Below are 22,281 nucleotides of genomic sequence, written 5' to 3' on the forward strand. Positions count from 1 at the left end.
TTTCTGATCTGAAAATTTGTTTTCTGTAAATAAAATCCATAATGTTGCTCACAGAGACATGCCTGACTGACTGTCACAGCCTTTAATGCACCCCCCTATAATAACTCCTTCGTTCTGATCCCACTCCGTGCTCAAATGCACCACAGGTGCGCCAAGTTAGCCATCCTGATGAACACGGTACACTTCAGTGTCCCGGTTTGGGGGTTTGAAAATATGGTTACCCTAGCTTAGCTTGTTCCATCAATATGTTTTAGACAAAACTAAAAATTGTAGTTGAGGTTATTGATCAGACTTAATTCAAATCTTAACCTGCAGAATTCAGTGCAAAAACCGGCTGTCAGTATGTGATATCAACTTTGTCCCGATAGCCTATAGCCTAAGTTTGTTGGAAACGTCTAGACCTACATACGCTAAGTTATTTATCGTCTAAGCAATCTTTATTATGATCAGCAAAAGTGTTTTGCATCTTCACCATCGACGCCATATGCGTGCCATCGCAAAGTGAATATCAAAACTGGGTTAATGTGTTTTGCACATCATTTTCCACTCTATAGATTCCCCCAGGGAGTGATGACTGCGGTGACATAATTCTGTGTGACAAGATAAACAGGCTCTCAGCTGCTCGTGTGAAGCCACAGCGGGTACCTGCTGTGCCACAGACCACACAGAGACAGCATGCAGAACATTTAGGAGTGGTGAAAGCCATTGGATTTATACAGTAAATATAACTGGGACTCTTTCCATTCTAATTTAATGTACTTACTTTTTGACTTGTTGTTGATTGTGAATGCATTTATAACTCGTTGTTTGTTTCGGTGCTTTCCAGATACCTGTCACTGCATCAATTAATGTCAACCCTGTGAGGTAACAAGGAGTTGCAGCTGCATTGTTAACCGTTGACAGCTGTAGAATTGTCTTTATTCATCAAACAATCTCTGCTACTGCCTATGGGGGTAAATGGAAAACAGTACTTATCCCCTTTATTTTAACCTCACCATGTTTGTGAACATAGGCAACTACCGCTACCCGACATTTGTCCTGTGTCTCCTGTTGTACGCTTGCATCATCTTAGCTAATCTTGTCATAATAGTGGTGATATCACGAGAGAAAACTTTGCACGAGCCGATGTATATTTTTATCATGTGTCTTTCTATTAACTCTCTGTACGGCTCTGCTGGCTTCTTCTTCAGATTTCTGAGAGACCTTCTGTACGATACTCATTTGATCCCACGATCAGCTTGTTTTACTCAGATCTATGTCATTTACACTTATGCATCCTATGAGCTCACCCTTTTAAGCATTATGGCCTATGATCGGTACGTTGCTGTATGTCAACCTTTACATTACCACAGCAAAATAACCTCCAAGATGGTCTCTAAGTTAGTTGCCTTTGCGTGTATCTATCCAGTCTTGGCTGTTGCTATTTGTCTTTATCTGTCCTCCAGACTTCCATTGTGTGGCAATAAGATACCTAAGGTCTACTGTGCCAACTGGCCCGTTGTAAAATTGTCATGTGTCAGTACCGTGATGAATAACCTCGTCGGCATGTTTATGACCGTGAGCACAGTCTTTCTGCCCCTGGCGTTTGTCCTGTATACATACGTGCGAATTTTTCTCATTTGTGGGAAGCGCTCCTCGGAGTTCAAGAGCAAAGTCATACAAAGCTGTTTGCCACACATTGTTACCTTCGTCAGTTACTCCATTGCCATGTTTTGTGATATTGCTCTCAGCAGAATTAATCTTGCGGAGCTGAATCCATTTCTGGCAATAATGTTATCACTTGAGTTTGTTGTGATTCCTCCCATTGTGAATCCTCTTGTGTATGGCCTGAAGTTACCACAAATTAGAAAGTGTATTTTAAGTATGTTGTCATGCTCAAAACCTAACTGGCAAACCGCAAGAATAAGAGTAGCATGTGCTGTTTCTATAAGTAAGTGGTCTGATCTAGACTGAATTCTTTCAACCTGGCTGCAACGATGATGTGTGTCATAGTAGAGAAAGGGGATTGAATACTGAATACAGTGCCTTTGTTTTAATCTGTAATTTAAATCAATGCGTAGAGATGTATTTTACATTTTGTTTTTGTTGATCAATTTAAACAAAATAATCACTTCCTCTATATTCAGTGTTGTAATTGAATAAAACATTAACAACTCCAACGTTTGTTGAAGAGTTTGTGATGAAAAGCGCCATTATTGTCTGACATTAAAGAGTCACTGGGAAAAACAGCATTGTGAACTTTGAATAATGGACATTTTGAAATAAAAAACATAATATATTAAAAAAATATTTAATAAATAAATATAAACTGGTGTGACTACTAAAAATGACCTGAAATAAACTCAATAATTGTGAAAAGAAATATGGCAATGTAAACTTTTTATGATTGCATGATTCACTAATTGTGCTGTCTGTAATTCTGCTGTATTTGTATTCAAATCTTTTTTGACAGTCACCCAATTACGAGCTAAGTGATTTTGCACTAGAAACCAGCCTGGTTTTGATATGTACAACACAACTTTTAAGACTTAGTTTCCAAATAGATAGAACTTGCTTTAAAATGCCTCATACCAGTCACTAAAATTATAAAAACACATGCAAATTTCAGAGACGGGTAAACCAACTTTTGGCATAGTGGGCACACTAATATAGAACCATTTGTGTTCAATAGTGTGGTTCTTTTGTAATTAAGGACAAATTATTTAATACTTCTGGACCATTTCTTCAAAGGTAATGAAAGTGCAGTTATTTTTGCCATAAAGATTAAAGGGCAGTGCACTTACTCAAATTTACCAAGCACCCACTAAGCTCCTTCAGTAATCATATGACTTTAATACAAGTGGCAAATAACACAGTAGTGTTCTAACTGCAATCATAACAACAAATTAAGTGTAGAAGGGGTGGAAACATTGTAGAACACAATGCAAAAGACAATAAACCTCACCATACTCAAGCTCATCTGATAGGGCTGTGGGCAGTGCCGTGCACAGACATTTCGTACGTCAGGTGCTCAAGTGAAAAAAAGGGCACCCCTCTCCTAATTATTTATAAAAAAAAAATAAAGTTACATACAGTAGCCATAGCATCAATGTAATTTCGGACCATTTGGACCATTTGAGACAAGTGTGTGCAGCAAGTGGGAGAGCAAACTGTTTTTTGACCGCAGTGAAAATGTTGCTTTTGAAAGGCTAAATGCCAACAACAAATATGGATTGAAGCAGAAAGATTAATTAGATAAAAACATGTTGTGAATTTGAAAATGATCAGATTTTTGGATTTAGGACTGAGAGAATTATAAAGACGCAGTGCTCGCTGTATGTAAGAGAGAGAGAGAGAGAGAGAGAAAGAGAGAGAGAGAGAGAGAGAGAGAGAGAGAGAGAGAGAGAGAGGGAGGAAGAGAGAGAGAAAAGGTGGACCACCCCCACCCGCCTACCTGAAAAGCCCCAGTCTGCTCTGATTGGTCAGCTGGCCCACTGTTGTTTGTTGGTCTAACCGCTCTAACCTGCCGCTACTAGGCAGGTATTATGCAAATGTGTTACTTGGTGACATCACCACGTTACGGAAGAAAAGGCGGGACTTCAAGCAAGGCGTTTCAGGCAATTCAGGAGCAGTGTTTCTGTGGAGGAGAGTAACTCCTCTTGGTGTGGACTTGGGCTTTGTAACTTTGCAGATCTTTTACTTGCACAAAAAACTATATGTGACCCGTTATATCAAAATGAGTCAGAAGTCGCGGCAGTACGTTTCTTTGGGAAAAAAGTTTTTACATGAAAAAGTGGATTTTGGGCTGTTTTTTTTTTTTTTATCTGTTTCTGAATAAATAAACTCTCAGCTTTAAATATAAATAAGCTATAAATAAACTCTCAGCTTTAATAAGATGTAAAGATCATTGTAAAATTAAAATGATAAGTACAGTTTTGAAGCTTCTTAAAAGCAACATTGTCATAAAGTTTTTCCCGGCACTCAGTAGACCTGAACCGATTTAATTTTTGGATTATTTCACCGCACGGGTGATGAGGAGAGAGATGAGGAGAGAGATCAAGAGACGGAACTAATGGCTAATGCTAGCGGTGAATTTGCGGATCATGACGGCGAAAGTGAGTTAGAGGAGGGCGAGGAAGAAGATTTTCCACTACGGCTGACCTGATGGAGACACACAATGTGTCTGATTATAGTTATTTAATTTGAGGACAGGGCTAAAGAATTTGAGATCGCTCCGGGGGTACATGTGTAGCTGTAAACTGTACAACAGCGCCGCTTGCTGCCAGCACTTTACACCGGAGGAGATGGTAGAAGACGCGACCAAATTAAATAAATGACTAATGGTAAATTCTTATGGTTAAACTACACTATCCTTGTTTTAACTGTTTATTTTAAAGTTTTTTAAAATCACTAGAGCAGGCTAAGAAGCATTATTAGTGTGTGTAGTCTAGCTAGGTGTCTGTGTCTGTCTCTGGTGTGTCTCTCAGGGGTCTGTCTCCTAGAAATTATTAATATTAAAGAGGAAATGTTGTGTAGTGTTACATTCATTCAAAGAAGCATTCTATCTGAACATAATCCAGGCAGCTATTACCTCGTCACCACACCAGGTATTATGAAAACAATATACAAATGTCATTTCTTGGAGACAGGCACAGGGATAGGGACAGACAGGGTTGCTTTGAGAGACACAACAAGTGAGGGAATAATTTTAAATAGCAAAACAAATAGCTTAAAGGGACTGTTTGTAACTTGTTAAGCGTATAAATCTACCGGGGCGGTTTCCCATGCACGGTCGCATATGCGCGCTCCCGTGTGGCTCCCTGTGGAACTGTACAATCAGACTCCAACACAAACTACACGGAAGCACCAAAACCTCAAAGTTCTATCTAGTGAAGCCTGTCTTGCAAAACAGTGTTGGCGGCGGTCGTAGTACGCGGGGGAGACCGTAGCTTCGGTCTCCAGGGCCGGAGTCTCTGATCCTCTGCTGCTCCGCTGCTTGCCTTCACTCACACACTGCGCTCGTTCTCGATCCACCCCTAGACGTGCATGTGTGCACACTACACACTGCAGAAGAGTTAATAGCTCTGAGAATATCTAGTGAATGTACAGTGGACGTTTGTGCAGAAATAAATGCTGCAGCTCCTCCAGACCAACAGATGTTTCTCGTGTCTTGTGAAGTGACAGGGATCCGCAGCAAGAAACGTTAGCGTCTCCGACCGCGGCCGGAGGGAGACACTGGCACCCGGTTGGAGACGATAACGTTTCTCTTCCTGCTTCAGCCCCGGAGGCTGAGGTAGGAAAAGCCAACACTAGGATCAGCATTGATTTATGGAGAGACCTTCGTCTGGTCAGCTAACATTACTGCCAAGCAGGTGAAATATAGTGATATTGTGGTTTTAGCTGATGTGTGTCGTTTCACTGTTTTGAGCGATGCTCGTTCATGTCTATTTAGAGCAAGCAAGCGCGAACCTCGACGCTGGTGTCGCTGTTAACAAGCATTTCGGAACGTTACAAACAGTCCCTTTAAAGGGACTGTTTGTAACTTCTTACACGTATAAATCACCCGGGTCGGTGTCCCATGCGCGCTCGTATGTGTCTACGCTGTTCAGATTCAGACTCCAAAAAAAACTACACGGAAGCACCAAAACCACAAAATTCTATCTAGTGAAGCCCGTTTTGCATAACAGTGTTTGCTGCGGTCGGAGGACGCGGGGGAGACCGTAGCTTTGGTCTCCAGGGCCGGAGTCTCTGCTGTACTCTGCACCTCTGCCTGCCAGCCTTCACTCACAGCTCGCTCCACCTCACGTGCATGCGCGCACACTACACACTGCAGAAGATTTAGTTTAGCTCTGAGAATATCTAGTGAATGTACAGTGGACATTTGTGTAGAAATAACTGCTGCAGCTCCTCCAGACCAGCAGAGGTTTTCCGTGTCTTGTGAAGTGACGGGGCTCCGCAGCGAGAAACCTCATCCGATCAGGTGCCGGCGTCTTCCCTGTTCCCTCCGACCGCGGTCGGGAGGGTGAAGCAGGAAAAGCTCAAAAAAAAATAAAATTGTGTGGTTGATCACCATATAATAGGGTACTTTATTAATTAAAATATCCACTAAACATAGTAATTTTACATTTTACTTGTGCTCTTTTCATATAGAGCTGTGCCACAGTCACCTGCAGGTTCTCACACACCTTCCACCAACGGCTTCAGGAAGGGGTGCAGCAGCCTCAACCCGATGCAGCGTGAAGTCAGCTATGACATTCCTACTAGACTCTGTACCGGAATGTTGTTTAAAGGAAAAGTTCATATTGTCCCTTATAATGCCCAGTCTAGTATCTGCATGTCAACATCAGTGAAATTGCTTTATAAACTGTTATGGGATCTTTCTTAAAGAGAGAATTTGGATCTTGTGAAGTGGGGTTGCACGAGGTACTTATCTATAGTCAGTAGATAGCAGTTGGCCATGCCCCCAGTTTTTTGTACAGCTGTGAATGGGGTCAGCAGAGAAACATATTTTAGCTACTTAAAAAAAATTGTTTAAGTGTACCCTGTATTTTCACCACTTTAAATTGCCATCAGACAGCCCTGCAGTGCTGTGAGGGAGTGCCTCAGCAGGTCAACTACTTGATCGACAAGGCTCACTGTATCAGCAAGGGCTCCAATGCGGTCATCGACTACCTGCACCATTTTTTCTCCCAGTACAGACTCGGGGAGAAACACGTCCAGCTGCACTGTGACAACTGCTCTGTGACAACTGCTCTGTGACAACTGCTCTGGACAGAACAAGAACAGGTTCATGCTGTGGTACCTGGCTTGGCGATGCTTGATGGGTCTTCATGACAGCGTGTCCCTCAATTTTTTAATTGCTGGCCACACCAAGTTTGCCTTGGACTGGTGTTTTGGGCTGTTCAAGAAGACGTTCCGACGTACATCAGTTTCCAGCCTGGAAAACACCTGCCAGGCCGTGAGCTCCAGCGCATCAGAGAGCCATGTGAACATCCCCCAGCTAGTTGGTGATGAGAATGGGCAAGTCTTTGTGCAGACACACGACTGGCACAGCTTCCTCACTCCGAGCTTCAAGCCTCTGCCAGGTGTGAAGAAATACCACCACTTCCGCTTCACCAGTACAGCCCCTGGAATGGTCTTTGGCAAGGAGTTTGACAACATGGAGGAGGAGCCTTTCTTTCTCCTTCGCAATGAAGCAATCCTGGACCCTGAAGCCATGCCCACTGCCCAGAAACCACCAGGCCTAAATGCACAACGTCAGTGGTATCTGTACGACCGCATCAGGGAATTCTGCGCTGAGGATACAAAAGATCTGGTTTGTCCAAAACCAGTTGTGGCTCGTCCATGAGCAATGACGTGATGTGGGCAGGTAGTACGCATGTATGAGTGTACATGACTGCATTTAAATATTAAGTAATATTAAATTACACTAACTTAGATTATACATTAAAATTGGGCTCAATTTTGTGCAAATGGCTATATTTAATTAAATATTTTATCTCGGCAGCGTCAAACTCAGACTCTGGGTCAATTATTCCATTTCTGCTGGCGTCGAATCTTGGGAATCGACTGGAAGGCCAGGCAGTCTGGTGATTGCCAAACGCCCTGCTCTGCGGGGTCTGCTTCAAAACATAAGAAGCAGGTGTCGTGAAGATCCACCCCGGCAATGAGGCCGGGGCACGGGCGAGGTTCTTGGCGAGGCTTGGGAACCGGAGGATCGCCAGTTCAAGTCCCCACATGGACCAAGTAGAGTGTGAACTGGTTGCTCGAGAGGTGCCAGTTCGCATCCTGCACACTGCCGAGGTGCCCTTGAGCAAGCCACCAAACCCAAATGCTCAGGGTGCCTGTCCATGGGCAGCCCCCCTCGCTGTGACATCTCTTCATCAATGCATGTGTATAGGTACTGTTTGTGCATGTGTGTATGTATTTCGGGCCGATATGTATAAAGTGTAAAAATAACAAGAGTGAAAAAATTTAATTTTCCCAAAGGGATCAATGAAGTATGTTTTCAGTGGCGAACGAGTGTGTATGCACTGCAAAAACAGCCCTACTAGAAATAACCCAAATATTCTTAAATTTGGACAAATGTTCTTGTTTTGAGCAAATAAATCTGCCAATGGTGTGGGCAAATTTTCCTTGGCTAGAATTCTTAAAAATAGACTATGAATCTAGACACTGTGATGAGACTGTAATGTGTCTTAAAACTAGAAAAATAGACCAAAATGTTGCTTATTACAAGCAAAGAAACTGTTATGTAAGAAATGTTTACTTAAAATGAGTGTTGTGCTTTCTTGATTAAGCTGATTTTAAGATTTTCTTTACTTAATTTAAGAATTTACGCCGTAATTAAGATTTTCAATTAGTTAAAAAAAGCTTGTAATAGGACACATTTTCTTCAAACAGAACATTTGCTTTCTTGATTGAGCTTACTATAAGAATTTATACCTCAACTCTAAGAACAATAATTAGCAAAAATTGCTGAAAATAAGACACAATTTCTTCAAAAAGCATATTACAAACAAGCAATTTTGTCTTAAATTAAGCCACCAGAAGTATTCTTATTTTTAGCATTTTTTTTATTAAAACAATTCAGCATTTTCCAGCTATTCTAACAGAGTACTGTATAACATTTCACTGTCAAAAAGTGCATATTCCAGTTACTCTAACAGCATAACAATAGCATTACATTCCAGTTACTACTCTCAAAAAGTGCATGTAACAATATAAAAAACAACATTCCTGCTGCTGGTTTGCATAGTATCCCAGAGGAACAACTTTAAAACAACACCAACAAACATGTGGCTAACATTTGACTAACCTTTTCTGAAACAACTTCATCACACAAGAGTCAGAAAGAAAAAGGCAGACAAACCCCTGACTGACTGATTACAAGTTTGAAGATACCTGTGATGCTATTTACAGGACACACCTTAGTTTAACATGTCCCTATGGTCACATTATTTTACATCTTTTCTAGGGGTACCATCATTTTTTGTCCAGGTCAGTTTCATTAGTTTGTTTTTTAAAATGATTCTGTTGAACCACAATTCAAAAACAATGTCTGATTTTCATTAGTTCATTTTCAGTAAATTTGTATTTATTATTACTTTTGTCAGTTTCAAGTTATTTCAGTGACCATTGTGGGTTTTTCTCTCTTTAACGGAAGGGTACCAACAACTTTGCCTACGTCTGTATATATATATATTGTATAACTTTATCTGATATCATGTTTTCATAAATCTAAAGGCTACAGCATTAATAGATTTTAAATAGACGCTCCCTAATGGCGATTTTACAATGCTATAAAGTGGCTGTCTACACCCCAGGCGGTTGCATAGTTTCAACTTGTTAAAACAGGGATTGTTCTTACTCCAAACACTACTCCCCATTAATCATGAACTATAACATTTAAAAACGACACACTAAAATTAATTAAAAAACAAAGACGGTTACAGTGCTTTTATCCAGAAGAGCTTTGCGCCAATTTGGCGGCAACTAACGTCCCTGAAGGCCAATGCTGCGTCAATCTATACATGTCTATGCATTAAAACACCATGTTTTACTGGTGCTAAAAAGAGTCAAAATGAATATGACTCCTTGAACCAACATACAGTATAAGTATCAAAGGAAGTCGCCATGACGCCCAACCTGCCAAGTTGGATTAGCTAGCTGCATACAAGACAGCAGAATGTAAAAACATAGCAACCTACCTTTGAGTGTGGCAATTGTAACTTCATCCATAGTTTGACTTCACTTTATCCACAAACTGGAACCTACTAAAATATAACAAAGTGGCGGGAAGAACAGCTCTTCTCTTTTTCTCTTTTTAATGGTACGTGTCCACAGGTTCCGTGCTTTCCACGCTCCCCATTCATTGTCTATGTAAGCAGCCGCGCAATGCATTCCGGTAGCGTGGCGTCGCGATTCGAGAGACTAGGTGTCACGACGCCTGCTCCTTATTTGCATAAAGTTGAGGTCCTGGCTACTTTATGCAAATCACGGGCGTCCGATGCGACTCGCCGCCTCTCCAAACTCCCGATAATCTTTTAAACTAAACGTTGTCGAGCCAAAATAAAGACAGATTCAGCAACTGCGTGGGTTATTTCTCGCCTCAAATGTTTTCAGAAACACATTTCAGTGAACTATTTACGTGAAATAAGAGAAGAAAGTTTCCAAACGAGCCTCCATACTGGTTCCGGTTTGAAAGCTGGGAGCAGCAGCCAACGGCGGGAAAGCGTTCGTCCAATCAGGAGCCGAGTACCTTGTTTCTAGGGACAGCCCACCAAGCGTCCAATGTTGGGAAGCGTCGCGTCCCCTCGAGATAAAAAACGCCCCTGTGGACACGTACCATAACTGTCCTTTCCTCTCTGAGCTCAGCGCATTGGATTATACCATCTTCTCCGGGAGGGCGGGGGTGCCTAGAGGGGCGTAATAAGTTTACTTTGTGAAAAAAACAAAATAAATTCAAATAATTACTGACTGACTGTTTAATTAGAGCAAGACTAATATTGAGCCATGTGTAGCCTATGTGACACGTGATTATTTTCCGCTGTTGTTATAAGGCATAGAATTGTGACAAGAATCAACCCCCCTAATGGACTAAACCTTGTAATTTTGGATTCATGGGAAAAACGAGGCTCATGGGAGAATAATAAATAGCCGGGAGTAGCTAAGGCGCTAAAACAGAGAAAAAGATTTGGGACTCTGTTATCTGCTTTTGTGGGTCTGACCCTCAAACCTTTAATGAGTCATATAACTTCTGCAAATAGCTGTAGTCCAGATTTTCGTGTTATTTGTGGAATCGACGGAGTTCTGGTATATCACTCTGTCATATTTTTGAAATTGGTTGTTAAACAATTTTTAAATCGTGTTTATGAGCCATGCATTTTTTGTTCAACTGCCCAGCTTTGGGCTGGATGTGGGCTTAGCCACTGGGGACCCACCTGGGCCCCAGAGTGTGGGGCCCACTGTGGGTTCTGCCCGCAGTGGGCCCCACACGGGCCCCAAAGGGGCATGATTGCTGGGGTGGGCACACAGTGGGCAGATGAGAGGTAATTAGATGGGATAAAAAAGAGCAGAAGAGAGTAGTGGGGGAACAAGTACAGATGAAAATGATTATGTCATATGCAGATCACATGCTATTCTGTATCTGATAACACAAATGCTTAAAGGCAGGGTGGGCAATCTTGAGAAACTAGCAAGGGCACACTAGATTTTAAAAATAAACTAAAAAACCCATCCCAATGTTGCCAACTCTTTTCCAATGAAAGTAGCTAGCAGCATTAGCTCCAAAAGTCGCAAAATCTAGGGAGAAAGTTGTCAAGTCAGCAACACTGACAGTCCGTCACTTCAAGCCTCCCTCCAAAGACACTCCCCCACTGTTATCATTATAAATAAACATATCAATGAATGTTAATGGAAAACATGGCTATTGTTAGTACTCATAGCTGTCAAGCTAGCAACTGGGAAGATGTGGAGACATCCAATGAGTGCACAGGCAGAGTGTGTGCAGGCAGGCAGGCAGGTAGCCACGTCCAATCATTACATTTGAGCCGAATTAAATGATTGGACGGGTTTATTACTGTGACTGCCACAGATATCGGAATGTTTTTCTTTTTTTTGTCAGAGTATTTATCGATGGCCTTCAGGATGTAATGACATTATCAACTAAAAAATCTTTACCAACCCTGCCTTTAAATAAGCAAATGCACATAGTTCATATTCCAGTTTTCAAGTTCATGTTCAGCCTCTGGTAAAGGATCAGATGCTGTGTTCGAAACAAAATCCTCTTGAAAGTGTATGTCGTACCAAAAGCTCTGGTCTGACATTTTCTAAGGTGGAAGACTTCTGATGCGACTTCTTTGAATAATAAATGTTGACAGCACACTAGACTTAAAAAAGCAACTTGCAAAGGGACATTTAACAACTTCTCTGTTTTTCAAATGCGTCTTCAGATGAGAGAAGTATTTGTTAATGTCACTAGGCTCAGAGAATGTACACAAATCACAGAATAATTTGTTTACAATTTTATAAGCCTCATGTACTGTATATGTTCTTTCAAATGATTTTTCAGTTCTGCCTGGATTTGAAACATTATAAAACAATCTATGTAAATACAGATGAGGCCTGAACTCCTCTGATAATGCCCATGACGCTCTTTGTAGTGTTGTAGTATCCTTCCATGGCCAGTTGTGGAGAATGCACAGAACCTACATTTACAATTCATGAAAACGACTTGCTTGAAGAAATCTGTAAAGAAAAAAAAAATTAATTAAATGTTCTCTTCCAAATTTAGGTGACTCAATTTTTTTAACTATTTTTCTCACCTGAAAACAAAGAAAAAGATAAGCAGTGCATGCACAGAGGCTGTTCTACCTAAAGGTATTTATTTTGCCAATTGTTTGACATAAATTACTCTAACATAAGTTTGCAATACATCATAGGCTATTTGAATATGCCTGCTGCTGTAATGACATATTAATCAATAGAAGACCATAAAAACAATGAATAAATGAAACTGAATTAATTAATCTATGACATTGTATTCATTTTCAACACAAAAACATGTTTGGATTTTTCAAACATGCAGCCCAATGCCTCAGAGGAAATACAATAAGTGTAGGGCAAGCCTCAGAACTATTTACATTTACAGCTTCATCTTTAGAGTCCACTCCGTTTTTTAATGGTGCCAGATAGAGCGTGAACTGCTCTGGTGAGACGAGCACGACCGCGACAGTTCTGAATTACTAGGTGCCTCAACCGCTCCACGACCAACGGTAGAGAGAGAGAGAGAGAGAGAGGAGAAGTGGTCAAGAGAGCTAGAGAATGAATAGAGAGAGCGGCGGCAGATAGAACAAGAGTGAAATGTGTCATGGCGGTTAACGTTACGTCCTCTAACAGAATACAAGTCCAGCATACCACCGTGTGGTTTTCAAAAGTTTAAAAAAAACGGTTTGCCTTGTTGAGATATTTAAAAAAACAAAACAAAAAAAACAACCCATTAATGACCAGAATAAATTGGCCTTGACTCTGACCGTGTAGTGTTAGCTATCTAGCTAGCTAACGTTAGCTAGGTGACACTTAGCTAGCTAAGGCAGCTAATGCTAGGTAGCAAGCAAACCTTTTGTTCAAAGGCTGAATTAGTGTTCTCTGTTGTCTCCTGTCAGATCTTCCGGTCTGCCTCGCTGCTGCTGCTGCTTCCGTGTCTTCAGTGACTGAGCTCCCATGTGCCTAGTCCTCCTGGTCCAATTCCTCCGAGCCACGAGCCGGCCAGCTCCCTGCCCTCCTGCTTGCGTTTTTTTTGCCTCGTTGTTAATAATAAACTCTTACCTTTTTTACTTACCTGTGCCAGTCTCTGCTTTGGGGTCCAACCTAAGAATAAAACCTAAGAAAAATGTTTTTTATTTCTACCTTTACTTTCTCACAAAAATCCCAGATAATTTGCGAAGAACTACCCAGATACTTTTAATAGTAATATCACACTATAAAAAATACTACATGTAAAAGTCCTTCATTTCAAATTTTACATAAGTAAAACAATATTATTAGAATCGAAAGTAAAAGTACTCATGCAGAATATCTCCTTTAGTGCAAAATTCTATTTATTATTATGGTAGAGTTGTTACGGAATGAAAAAAGCAAAAAACGGAACATTTCGTCAATCCAGATTTCTGTCATTGTGACATCACAGTGCATTCCTGATCACAGTGCAGTGTGAACCCCTGATCACAGAGCAACACAGTGCTACCGGACCATCTTTTTCTACAAAGGACAACAAGGTAAGCTAGCTTGTGTTGGGATTTCAGTCTTTTACTGTAGACATTACCTCAATTTGTGGGTTGTTATTACACTTACTGATGGTTATTGTTGCGCCTTGGCTAAATACAGAAAAAAATACAATTATTTGATAAACCTTTTCCCTAACGTTAGTAGCTGTAAACATGATTCTGTACAAAACCTTTTTCAGCCTACCTAGTTTCGTGAATCAGTAATGTTTTCAACACATATCGCCATTTTCCTGCAGAAAAAAAATTGATTGAGATGGATTGATGTTTGTAATTATTTTCATATAAGCTAGATTTATTTATTTAAAGAGACTGTTTGTAAGAATCAGAAATTAGTTGTAATAGTGACACCTGTGGCCGTTAAGTCAATGAAAGTCAATGTCCTGTTGCCCGCGCTCGCCAAAACAATGAGGCGACACACATCAGCTAAAACCACAATATCACTCTATATTTCACCTGCTTGGCAGTAATGTTAGCTGACCAGACGGAGGTCTCTCCATGAATCACTGCTTATCCTAGTGTTGGCTTTTCCTGCTTCAGCCTCCAGACCGCGGCCGGAGGGAGACACCGGCACACGGTCGGAGACGATAACATTTCTCGCTGTGGAGCCCCGTCACTTCACAAGACACGGAAAACCTCTGCTGGTCTGGAGGAGCTGCAGCAGTTATTTCTGCACAAACATCCACTGTACATTCACTAGATATTCTAAGAGCTAAACTAACTCTTCTGCAGTGTGGAGTGTGCGCGCATGCACGTGAGGTGGAGCGAGCTGTGAGTGAAGGCAGGCAGGTAGGCAGAGGAGCAGAGTACAGTAGAGACTCCGGCCCTGGAGACCAAAGCTACGGTCTTCCCCGCGTCCTCCGACCGCGGCCAACACTTTTTAACAGATGGGCTTCACTAGATAGAACTTTGCGTTTTTGGTGCTTCCGTGTAGTTTGTGTTGGAGTCTGAGTCTGTACAGCATAGCCACACGCGAGCGCGCATGGGACACCGACCCGGATTGATTTATATGTGTAAGAAGTTAAAAACAGTCCCTTTAAAGACCCTACAAATAAATAATGGTGCCGTAAACCCTGCAACAAATACTGCATCTGCTAAGATGAAAATGCTAAATTTTTGGTTTAATTTGCTTCTTTCAGATTTAATTGACATCACCATGACAGAACAACCGGCCCAGGACCCACCATGGTCCTCTGCTGCATCGGTGCAGATGCCTGATACTCTGCATGTTGACCTGCCGCATGCTGATCCACTGGAAGCCCGTTTTACCATCTGCAAATGTTTGACAGACATGACCACAGAGTAAGTATATCAAATACAGTATTTACAGGTATTGTTATGTGGACATGTCAAGTCGTGGCAATATTGTTATTACAAAGGGACAGTGAGATATTTGTGTACAAATAGTGAATACAGTTGTTTAGATGGGTATCAACTGTAATGGCAATTTTCATATCTGCAGTTTAACACTGTACCTTTAGACAATCTCAGAGCCTCACATGTTCAACTTTGTCACCATAGGACAGTGACCTGACATGTTAGTTATCTGTAACTGCAAACAACAGATTGCTGAAATACTTGTTATGTCTTGTGATGCTCTGTTGTCTGCTGTGTGCTGACGCATTGATACACTTTCTATCCCCATCTTCTTTTCTTCTTTGCACTTATCTTCATGTTATGCTTTAAATGTATAAATACTGACTACTCGTTGTATTCGGGGCTCACTTGCCACAGTCCACAACAGGTGGCTGTGCTCGTGAGTCCATCTGCAGATGCTTTAGTTATTAATGTATGCCTTTTTATTAAATTCACTGAAAGACAAGTTGTTTCGTTGGTTTGTGTCTTGTTTTAACAGAAACTGCCACCACACAACTTTAGAGTGCTTATGCTGTAACATGGATTGCTTTCTTACAGGCATTGTGCGGAAATGGAAGACAGCTTGGTGTCCTGTGAGATGATCACTATAATGGCCAATTCTTGCTTGGATATTATCCAGACTTTTGCAGAGGCAATCGTGGATGTCGTGATACCACAGGTCTACAGATACAAGAGAATCTACGGCACCTTTACCCCGTCCGTCCTCGGTCTAACTGAGGACCGAATCCACACCTACCTGGGGGATTCTGTTGAACAGGGGCTGTCTAATGCCCTGCAGATCAACCTAGAGAATTGTTTGGATGCAAAAGAGTTCTCTCTGATGCTTTCGAGACACATTTCAGAGACGGTCAACTCAGTCTTGGCTTTGACCACTCTGACTTCCACCCCAGAGTCCAGACTCCCCGTGTTGTTTGTCACCAGTTGCCTGATTTCCAATGAAGACTTTTCAGAACTGGTTCGTCACTTTGCCAACGTACTGGTAGGAGCCAGCAAACCTCTGCGACGAGCTCAACAGAAGACTGAAGATCAGCAGAGCCAGACTGTAGAATCGGAGCTCATTGTATTTCATTTTAGTAGCGAAAGTGACTTAACGACATTGGTGAAGACTTACATCACTCGCATGGTGAAAGTCCTAAAAAGCTCTCAAATGCCACACCGTGATGTGAACTCTAGTAACCGCAGAGATGTCTGTGTTAGAGTTGGCACAAACACACTAATTTTGACTGTGGAAGACAGGGAATCAGATAGACAAAGGTCTGCCATGCCTTCCCATTGGGGTTTTGATGCCATACCAGGTGCTGTGCCTGACAGCGACGTCACCAAGTCCAGTTCTGAGAGTCCTCCCTTCAGTTCAGTGACGGTAATCGCCGCAACGGAGGACCGTTCTGCTCCTTTAGGTCCCAGTGGGATTGAGTCTATTGAGATCATAGCTGACGAACTGGTACAAGAAATTGTGCAAGAAAATTTTCCAGGGGCAAAGGAGACAGACACTGTTCAAAAACTAAGGGAACTCACAGACAGGATCTTTGACGTGGTAATGAGTGGACATGACTACCAGATTCCGTCAGTGCCAGCCGGAACGCGCATGTGTGACACTGTGACCTATAGAAGGCTGAGGGAAAAGGACGTCACTGACCCAGGCATTGTGGCTCACACCCTTTACTTGAGGACAGAGGAGGTCGCTGCTCGTTGTGCTGTGCAGGTTCTCCTGTGGCTCCAACTGTATTCGGAGCTGCCGCTACATCCAGATTCAGATTGGTTTGCTTTCAATGAACTGTCTGACAATTCTGACGAAGAGGCTGATTGGCGATATGCAGCGGGAGACTACATGGGAGTTCACTCTTCACTTTATAGTTATGGCTCTTATGCCACATCAATGCCACTCATTGATGTAATCCCTGATACACCGGATCCAACGGCGACACAGTTGGAGCAAACTCTTGTGCACAAATCCGTGATGACTCTGGTGGTTGGGGAGATACTCAATGTCATCGGTATTAGAGATGAAACAACACTTTGGGACTTTGTAATGAAAGCGGCTGTAGACCTTCAAGATGTGGACCCTGAGCTGTACAACTACTTCCAGGCCTTCTTCATGGGTCGGCATTACAGAGACATGTGCACGGCTACCGTCAGCGAACTCCTGTCGGATTTTGGCACACTGCAAAAGCTGCAGGAGGCGGTGAGATCAGGGGATCCCAGGTTTGAGGCGGCTCTAATGAGAGCAGTGAGGAAACAGTGGGAAATTATCCCGCCTCACAGAAACACAGCCAAGAAGACAACCTGTGGTTTCTTCAAGAAATTTAAAAAACTGTGCTGCAAAAAAAGGAGGTCTAGCGAGATCCAGCATGTCACTTCTCTGACCAGGGACCAGGACGGCAGCCAGTTTGAGGGTAAGTAACACATCAAAGAATTTTGTGTTCATTTTATTTCAAATTGAGCTTTCAGATTGAAATTTACTAGTTTAACAGACTGAGGATATTTCTGTTGCTGGGCCCAGTAGCTTGACATCAGCCTTTAGCACACTGTTGCATTGTTTATTGCACTGCTCTGCACTATGCGACATGTAACGTCAATCTGAAAGCCCCCCTCTGCAAATATCAGCTTACAAATCAATTTGTATTGCAATCATAGTGATGTTAGTCCAGTGAGTCGGTATCAGAGGTGAATATTTAGTGGTCTCAAAAAGCAATTAATATTAATTTTGTGTTTTTTTGTTTTGTTTCCACAGACCATGTGACTAATGAAGAACCTCTGAAAGACAATACAGAGCACGGGCAGGGTCCAACCATGAGCAAGATGGCTGCTTTCGTCAGGCACATGTGCAGAAGGACAACAAAGATGTGTTGCTCCATTGCTAAAGCACCGGGCAGACCATTCGCCTGTTGCCTCCGCCCAGAGAGCCAGTGAGGCTTCGGGGCTGTGGGGACTTTGGATCTAATAATAATAATAATAATAATAAATTGGACTTATATAGTGCCTTTCAAGAAACCTAAGGACGCTTTACAAAGAGGGCACACAAAATCATACTGATAAATAAACAGAGGGAAAAAAAAAAAAACTATAGCCAGGTAATTAAAACGAGTGATGTGTAGGAAGAGTTGGAGGTCATAGGCCTTGATGAACAGGTGGTGCTTAAGGTGTTTTTTGAAAGTGTCCAGGGATGAAGCATTTCTGATCTCGGGAGGGAGAGAGTTCCAGAGAGCGGGGGCCGCTGAAGGCTATGTCGCCGAAAGTTCAGCCGTGTGTGTGTGTGGAGGGAGTGGGGGGGGGGGGGGAGGGGGTAGCGGAAAGCAGACCAGTGTCAGACGATCGTAGTTTCCGGGATGGGGTTTAGGGGTGGAGAAGGTCGGTTAAGTACTGGGGGGCAGGGCATGGAGGGATGTGAGAAGGAGGACTTGATTGGAAGCCAGTGAAGATGGATGAGTGTGGGGGTGATATGCTGCCAGGGCCTAGTGCGCTAGAGAACCCTGGCAGCTGAGTTCTGGACATACTGGAGCCTGTCCAGGGCTTTGCTGGGTACCCCGGACAGGACTCCATTGCAGTAGTTCAGACGGGAAGTGATGAAGGCGTTGAGGAGGGTCTCTGCCACGGAGTCGGGGAGTGATGGCCGGAGTCTAGGATGACGCCTAGGTTGCGGACCTCGGAGGATGGGTATCTACTCCAGGAGAGGCTATAGAGATGTGGTCCTCGCTTCGATCCACTGGACTGCAGTTAGTTTTCAAGCAGCTGTTTCAAATTTCTAAGAACTGGGGCACTGTTAAGAATCTTGCCATTTGGTTTTTGCTTATCCATTCCTGTAAAGCATATATTAGATATTGAAAAGCAGAATTGAATTGCTAAATTCCTAATCCCCAACCCTGTCTGCAGGCCAACTGGACGAGAGGATTACCAATTGTCACCGCCCTGGAAGGGGGTCCCCTCTTCTGTGATCCTTCCCAAGGTTTCTTCCATTTACCCTGTGAAAGGCGTCTTTGGGAGTTTTTCCTTGCCCGATTGATGGGGGTCTCATATACACACACACACACACACACACACATATGTGTATATATATATATATATATATATATATATATATATATATATATAGTCCACATGTCGAAGTGTCATTGCGCAAGATACCCCAAACTGCCCCCAAAGGCTGAGCCATCGGTGTGTGAGTAAAGTAAAGCGCTTTGAGTGGTCGGAAGACTAGTAAGGCGCTATATAAATGCAAGTCCATTTACCATATATATGTATGTAAGGGATAATGTACAGCGAGCCGGTCACTGTAGTGAAATAAACTGTTAATAAAAATTAACTGGATTCTAACAAAAACATGTGAATCCAGTTAATCAACTCAACTTCTCTTAGCACAGTCTGTGCATTTTGATCACTCCAGTTCTCAGAATAAGAGGGCATTCAGGTAAACTGTGTCCCATGATGTCAGTTTGTGGTTTCAAATTAACCTTAATAATAATGGCAATAACATAAAATTCATCAAAAGATAATCATACTATTGTGCTTTCATTTAAAAATAAAAGCCCTCAAGGGTTTTTTCTTTGGACAGAATTCCTTTATTTGTTAACACGAGGCTTTTATTCTGAAATATGAGCAGTCAGTGCTGTGGAACATGCAGTGACTTGGAGAGCTCCATGAATTGATAAAGTATGGGGTTAAAATCAACACTTCCTGCTTTCATTTCGAAATAAAAGCTCTCAAGCGTTTTTTCTGAGGACAGAATTCCTTCCTTTGTTAATACAAAGCTTTTATTCTGTAATATGTGCCGGACAGTGTTCTAGAACATGCAGTGACTTGGAGAGCTCCATGAATGAATATAGTACGGAATTTGAATTGTCGATTATCACAATTATTTACAAATTACCACGTTTCTTAACCTTTTTCTGTCTTAAATAAATATAAATGATATTTATAATGAAATGAAATAGCCATTAAAAGGCACACTCTATGTAAAAGACAGGGCTGACAGCAGCAGCTGCAGCAGCAGAAACGCAACTGGTGTGAACACCTGACGCGTGAATCACGCAGCCACCACGCGCTCCACGTTCCCTGTGTGTCCCGGGCGTTAGTAGTATTAATGATTTTGTGTGTGTGGTTGTGTGGCTCTGGGAGGGTGGCGCCCTAGCGCCTTCTATTGGCCAGCCGCCCCTGCCCTCCACCCCCCTCAAGCTCACTAATTAACATCTTACACCTTGTTTGTTTAAAGGAACAAGCAGATCGCAGCACGCTGGAAAAAAAAGGAAAGCTCTTTCTGAACGTTGATTGGCTTTTTTGAATTCCCAGCTCATGTGCTGCTGTAGCCAGACAAGACATTAATAACAGTGAGATGAGGACGAAACACTGTTCAGAAAGTACAAGTACACAACACAAGGAAAGTATACATTTTCTAACCATGATGGATAATGTCTCTCTAATAACAGTGTTTGTTCTTTCAGGTTTAAATGAAACAAAGAACCACAGAGTTGCTCTCTTCTCACTCACTTTACTGTGTTACTGTTTCATTGTGCTGGTAAATGTTTCTCTTATTGTGACCATCATCTTGGATAAAAACCTGCATGAACCAATGTATATTCTATTGTGCACTTTCTGCATGAACGGCCTTTACGGGACAACAGGTTTCTTCCCCAAGTTTCTCTGGGATCTGCTTTCTCCCGTTCATGTGATCTCTTATTCTGGATGCCTTGTTCAGGCTCTAGTCATGTACTCATTTGCCTGCAGTGATCTGTCTATTCTCGCAGTCATGGCATACGACAGATATGTGGCTATATGTCGACCCCTAGAGTACCACTCTATCATGTCAAGGCCGAGGCTCTTTCTGTTAGTCTGTTTCTCCTGTTTGACACCTTTCTGCATTATAGGCACAAATATTATTCTAACATCTAGATTAAAGTTATGCAGCCCATTTATTGCCAGACTTTTTTGTGTGAATTGGATTATTGTCAAACTCGCTTGTTTCCCAGCTGACACTCTCGTTAACAACATAGTTGCATACATGACAATAATCATTTATGTCTTTCATGGTCTTTTTATAACTTGGTCCTACATGTATCTCATCAAAACATGTGTGAATTCTATAGAAAACAGGGCTAAGTTCATGCAAACATGCGTGCCGCATTTAGTCTCCTTGCTCACTTTTCTTGTGACTATACTTTTTGATATTATGCAAATACGATACGGTTCAAAAGATTTACCTGGAACCTTTCAAAACTTTATTGCAATAGAATTTCTTATCATACCTCCCATGATGAATCCTCTCATTTATGGTTTTAAATTGACCAAAATTCGGAACAGAATTCGGGGTGTTCTTACTTTTAAGAACAAATAGATTCATAAGATTCATTTAAAGGGGACATATCATGCTCATTTTCAGGTTCATATTTGTATTTTGGGCTTCGACTAGAACATGTTTACATGCTTTAATGTTTAAAAAAAAATTTATTTTCCTCGTACTGTCTGCTTGAATATACCTGTATCCACCCTCTGTCTGAAACGCTCCGTTTTAGTGCATTTCAACGGAATTGCTACAGAATTGCATTGCCAGGAAACAGCTTGGGTCCATGTTTACTTCCTGTCAGCTGATGTCATGCACATACACTGCAACAGGAAATAAACTGGGACCCATTTAGAATGTTTACGTGTAAAACTTTGAAATGGTCTAAATATTGTAGATTTGTGACAAAATCACAAAATGGACAGAAATCCTGACGGCTTGTTTCAAAAGCTCAGTTTCTGAATAGGGTTTGTGGGTATTTCTCTGTGGATTGAGCGTTTCAATACTTTCACAGTATTTATATAGCACTTAAACCTCCTTTATAATATAAAAGCCATGAAAATGTCACTTTTACAATATGGGATCTTTAAATTATATCTATGCACTGCTTAATCCTCTGTTGGCTGTTTTGCTGGAGTTAAATGTAATATCCTCAGACTAAATAAAGGAGGGTTTGCACAATTACTAAATGTTAGCTTGGTAGGCTTTGAAGAATGTCTTTTATTGAGTCTAACACAGTGATTAATATTATTGAACATGTGTGTGGACATTGACCTGCTTTGCTCTGTTAATTCACAAAATCCACTCCGGCCACTTGACTAGTTGTCTTTTTGTATTTAGGAATAAAATAAATGGAAAAAAAATCTGAAA

General features: G+C 41.8%; 3 protein-coding genes across 6 annotated transcripts; all 3 read left to right on the forward strand.

Annotated features, from left to right (window-relative positions):
- The first annotated feature begins 957 nt into the window (after window positions 1-957).
- On the forward strand, window positions 958-6,738 carry LOC119500449 (olfactory receptor 51I2-like). Its single transcript, XM_037790164.1, has 2 exons — window positions 958-1,908; window positions 6,553-6,738. The coding sequence occupies exons 1-2, from the start codon at window positions 958-960 to the stop codon at window positions 6,736-6,738; spliced, it is 1,137 nt and encodes a 378-aa protein (XP_037646092.1).
- Window positions 6,739-13,678: 6,940 nt separating this feature from the next.
- LOC119499905 lies at window positions 13,679-18,127 on the forward strand. 3 transcript variants are annotated; one of them, XM_037789133.1, is made up of 4 exons: window positions 13,679-13,757; window positions 14,903-15,065; window positions 15,678-17,533; window positions 17,872-18,127. In XM_037789133.1, the coding sequence occupies exons 2-4, from the start codon at window positions 14,920-14,922 to the stop codon at window positions 18,048-18,050; spliced, it is 2,181 nt and encodes a 726-aa protein (XP_037645061.1). In that variant the 5' UTR covers window positions 13,679-13,757; window positions 14,903-14,919; the 3' UTR covers window positions 18,051-18,127. The 3 variants fall into 3 exon arrangements, with proteins under 3 accessions (XP_037645061.1, XP_037645060.1, XP_037645059.1); XM_037789132.1 differs by lacking the exon at window positions 13,679-13,757 and adding an exon at window positions 14,728-14,776; XM_037789131.1 differs by lacking the exon at window positions 13,679-13,757 and having other exon boundaries at window positions 14,808-15,065.
- Window positions 18,128-18,216: 89 nt separating this feature from the next.
- Window positions 18,217-21,567, forward strand: LOC119499910 (olfactory receptor 142-like). 2 transcript variants are annotated; one of them, XM_037789144.1, is made up of 3 exons: window positions 18,217-18,853; window positions 19,011-20,491; window positions 20,576-21,567. In XM_037789144.1, the coding sequence occupies exons 2-3, from the start codon at window positions 20,467-20,469 to the stop codon at window positions 21,463-21,465; spliced, it is 915 nt and encodes a 304-aa protein (XP_037645072.1). In that variant the 5' UTR covers window positions 18,217-18,853; window positions 19,011-20,466; the 3' UTR covers window positions 21,466-21,567. The 2 variants fall into 2 exon arrangements, with proteins under 2 accessions (XP_037645072.1, XP_037645071.1); XM_037789143.1 differs by having other exon boundaries at window positions 19,011-21,558.
- The last annotated feature ends 714 nt before the right edge of the window (window positions 21,568-22,281 follow it).

This window comes from Sebastes umbrosus, chromosome 13, assembly GCF_015220745.1.
Source record: "Sebastes umbrosus isolate fSebUmb1 chromosome 13, fSebUmb1.pri, whole genome shotgun sequence".
NCBI lineage: Eukaryota > Metazoa > Chordata > Actinopteri > Perciformes > Sebastidae > Sebastes > Sebastes umbrosus.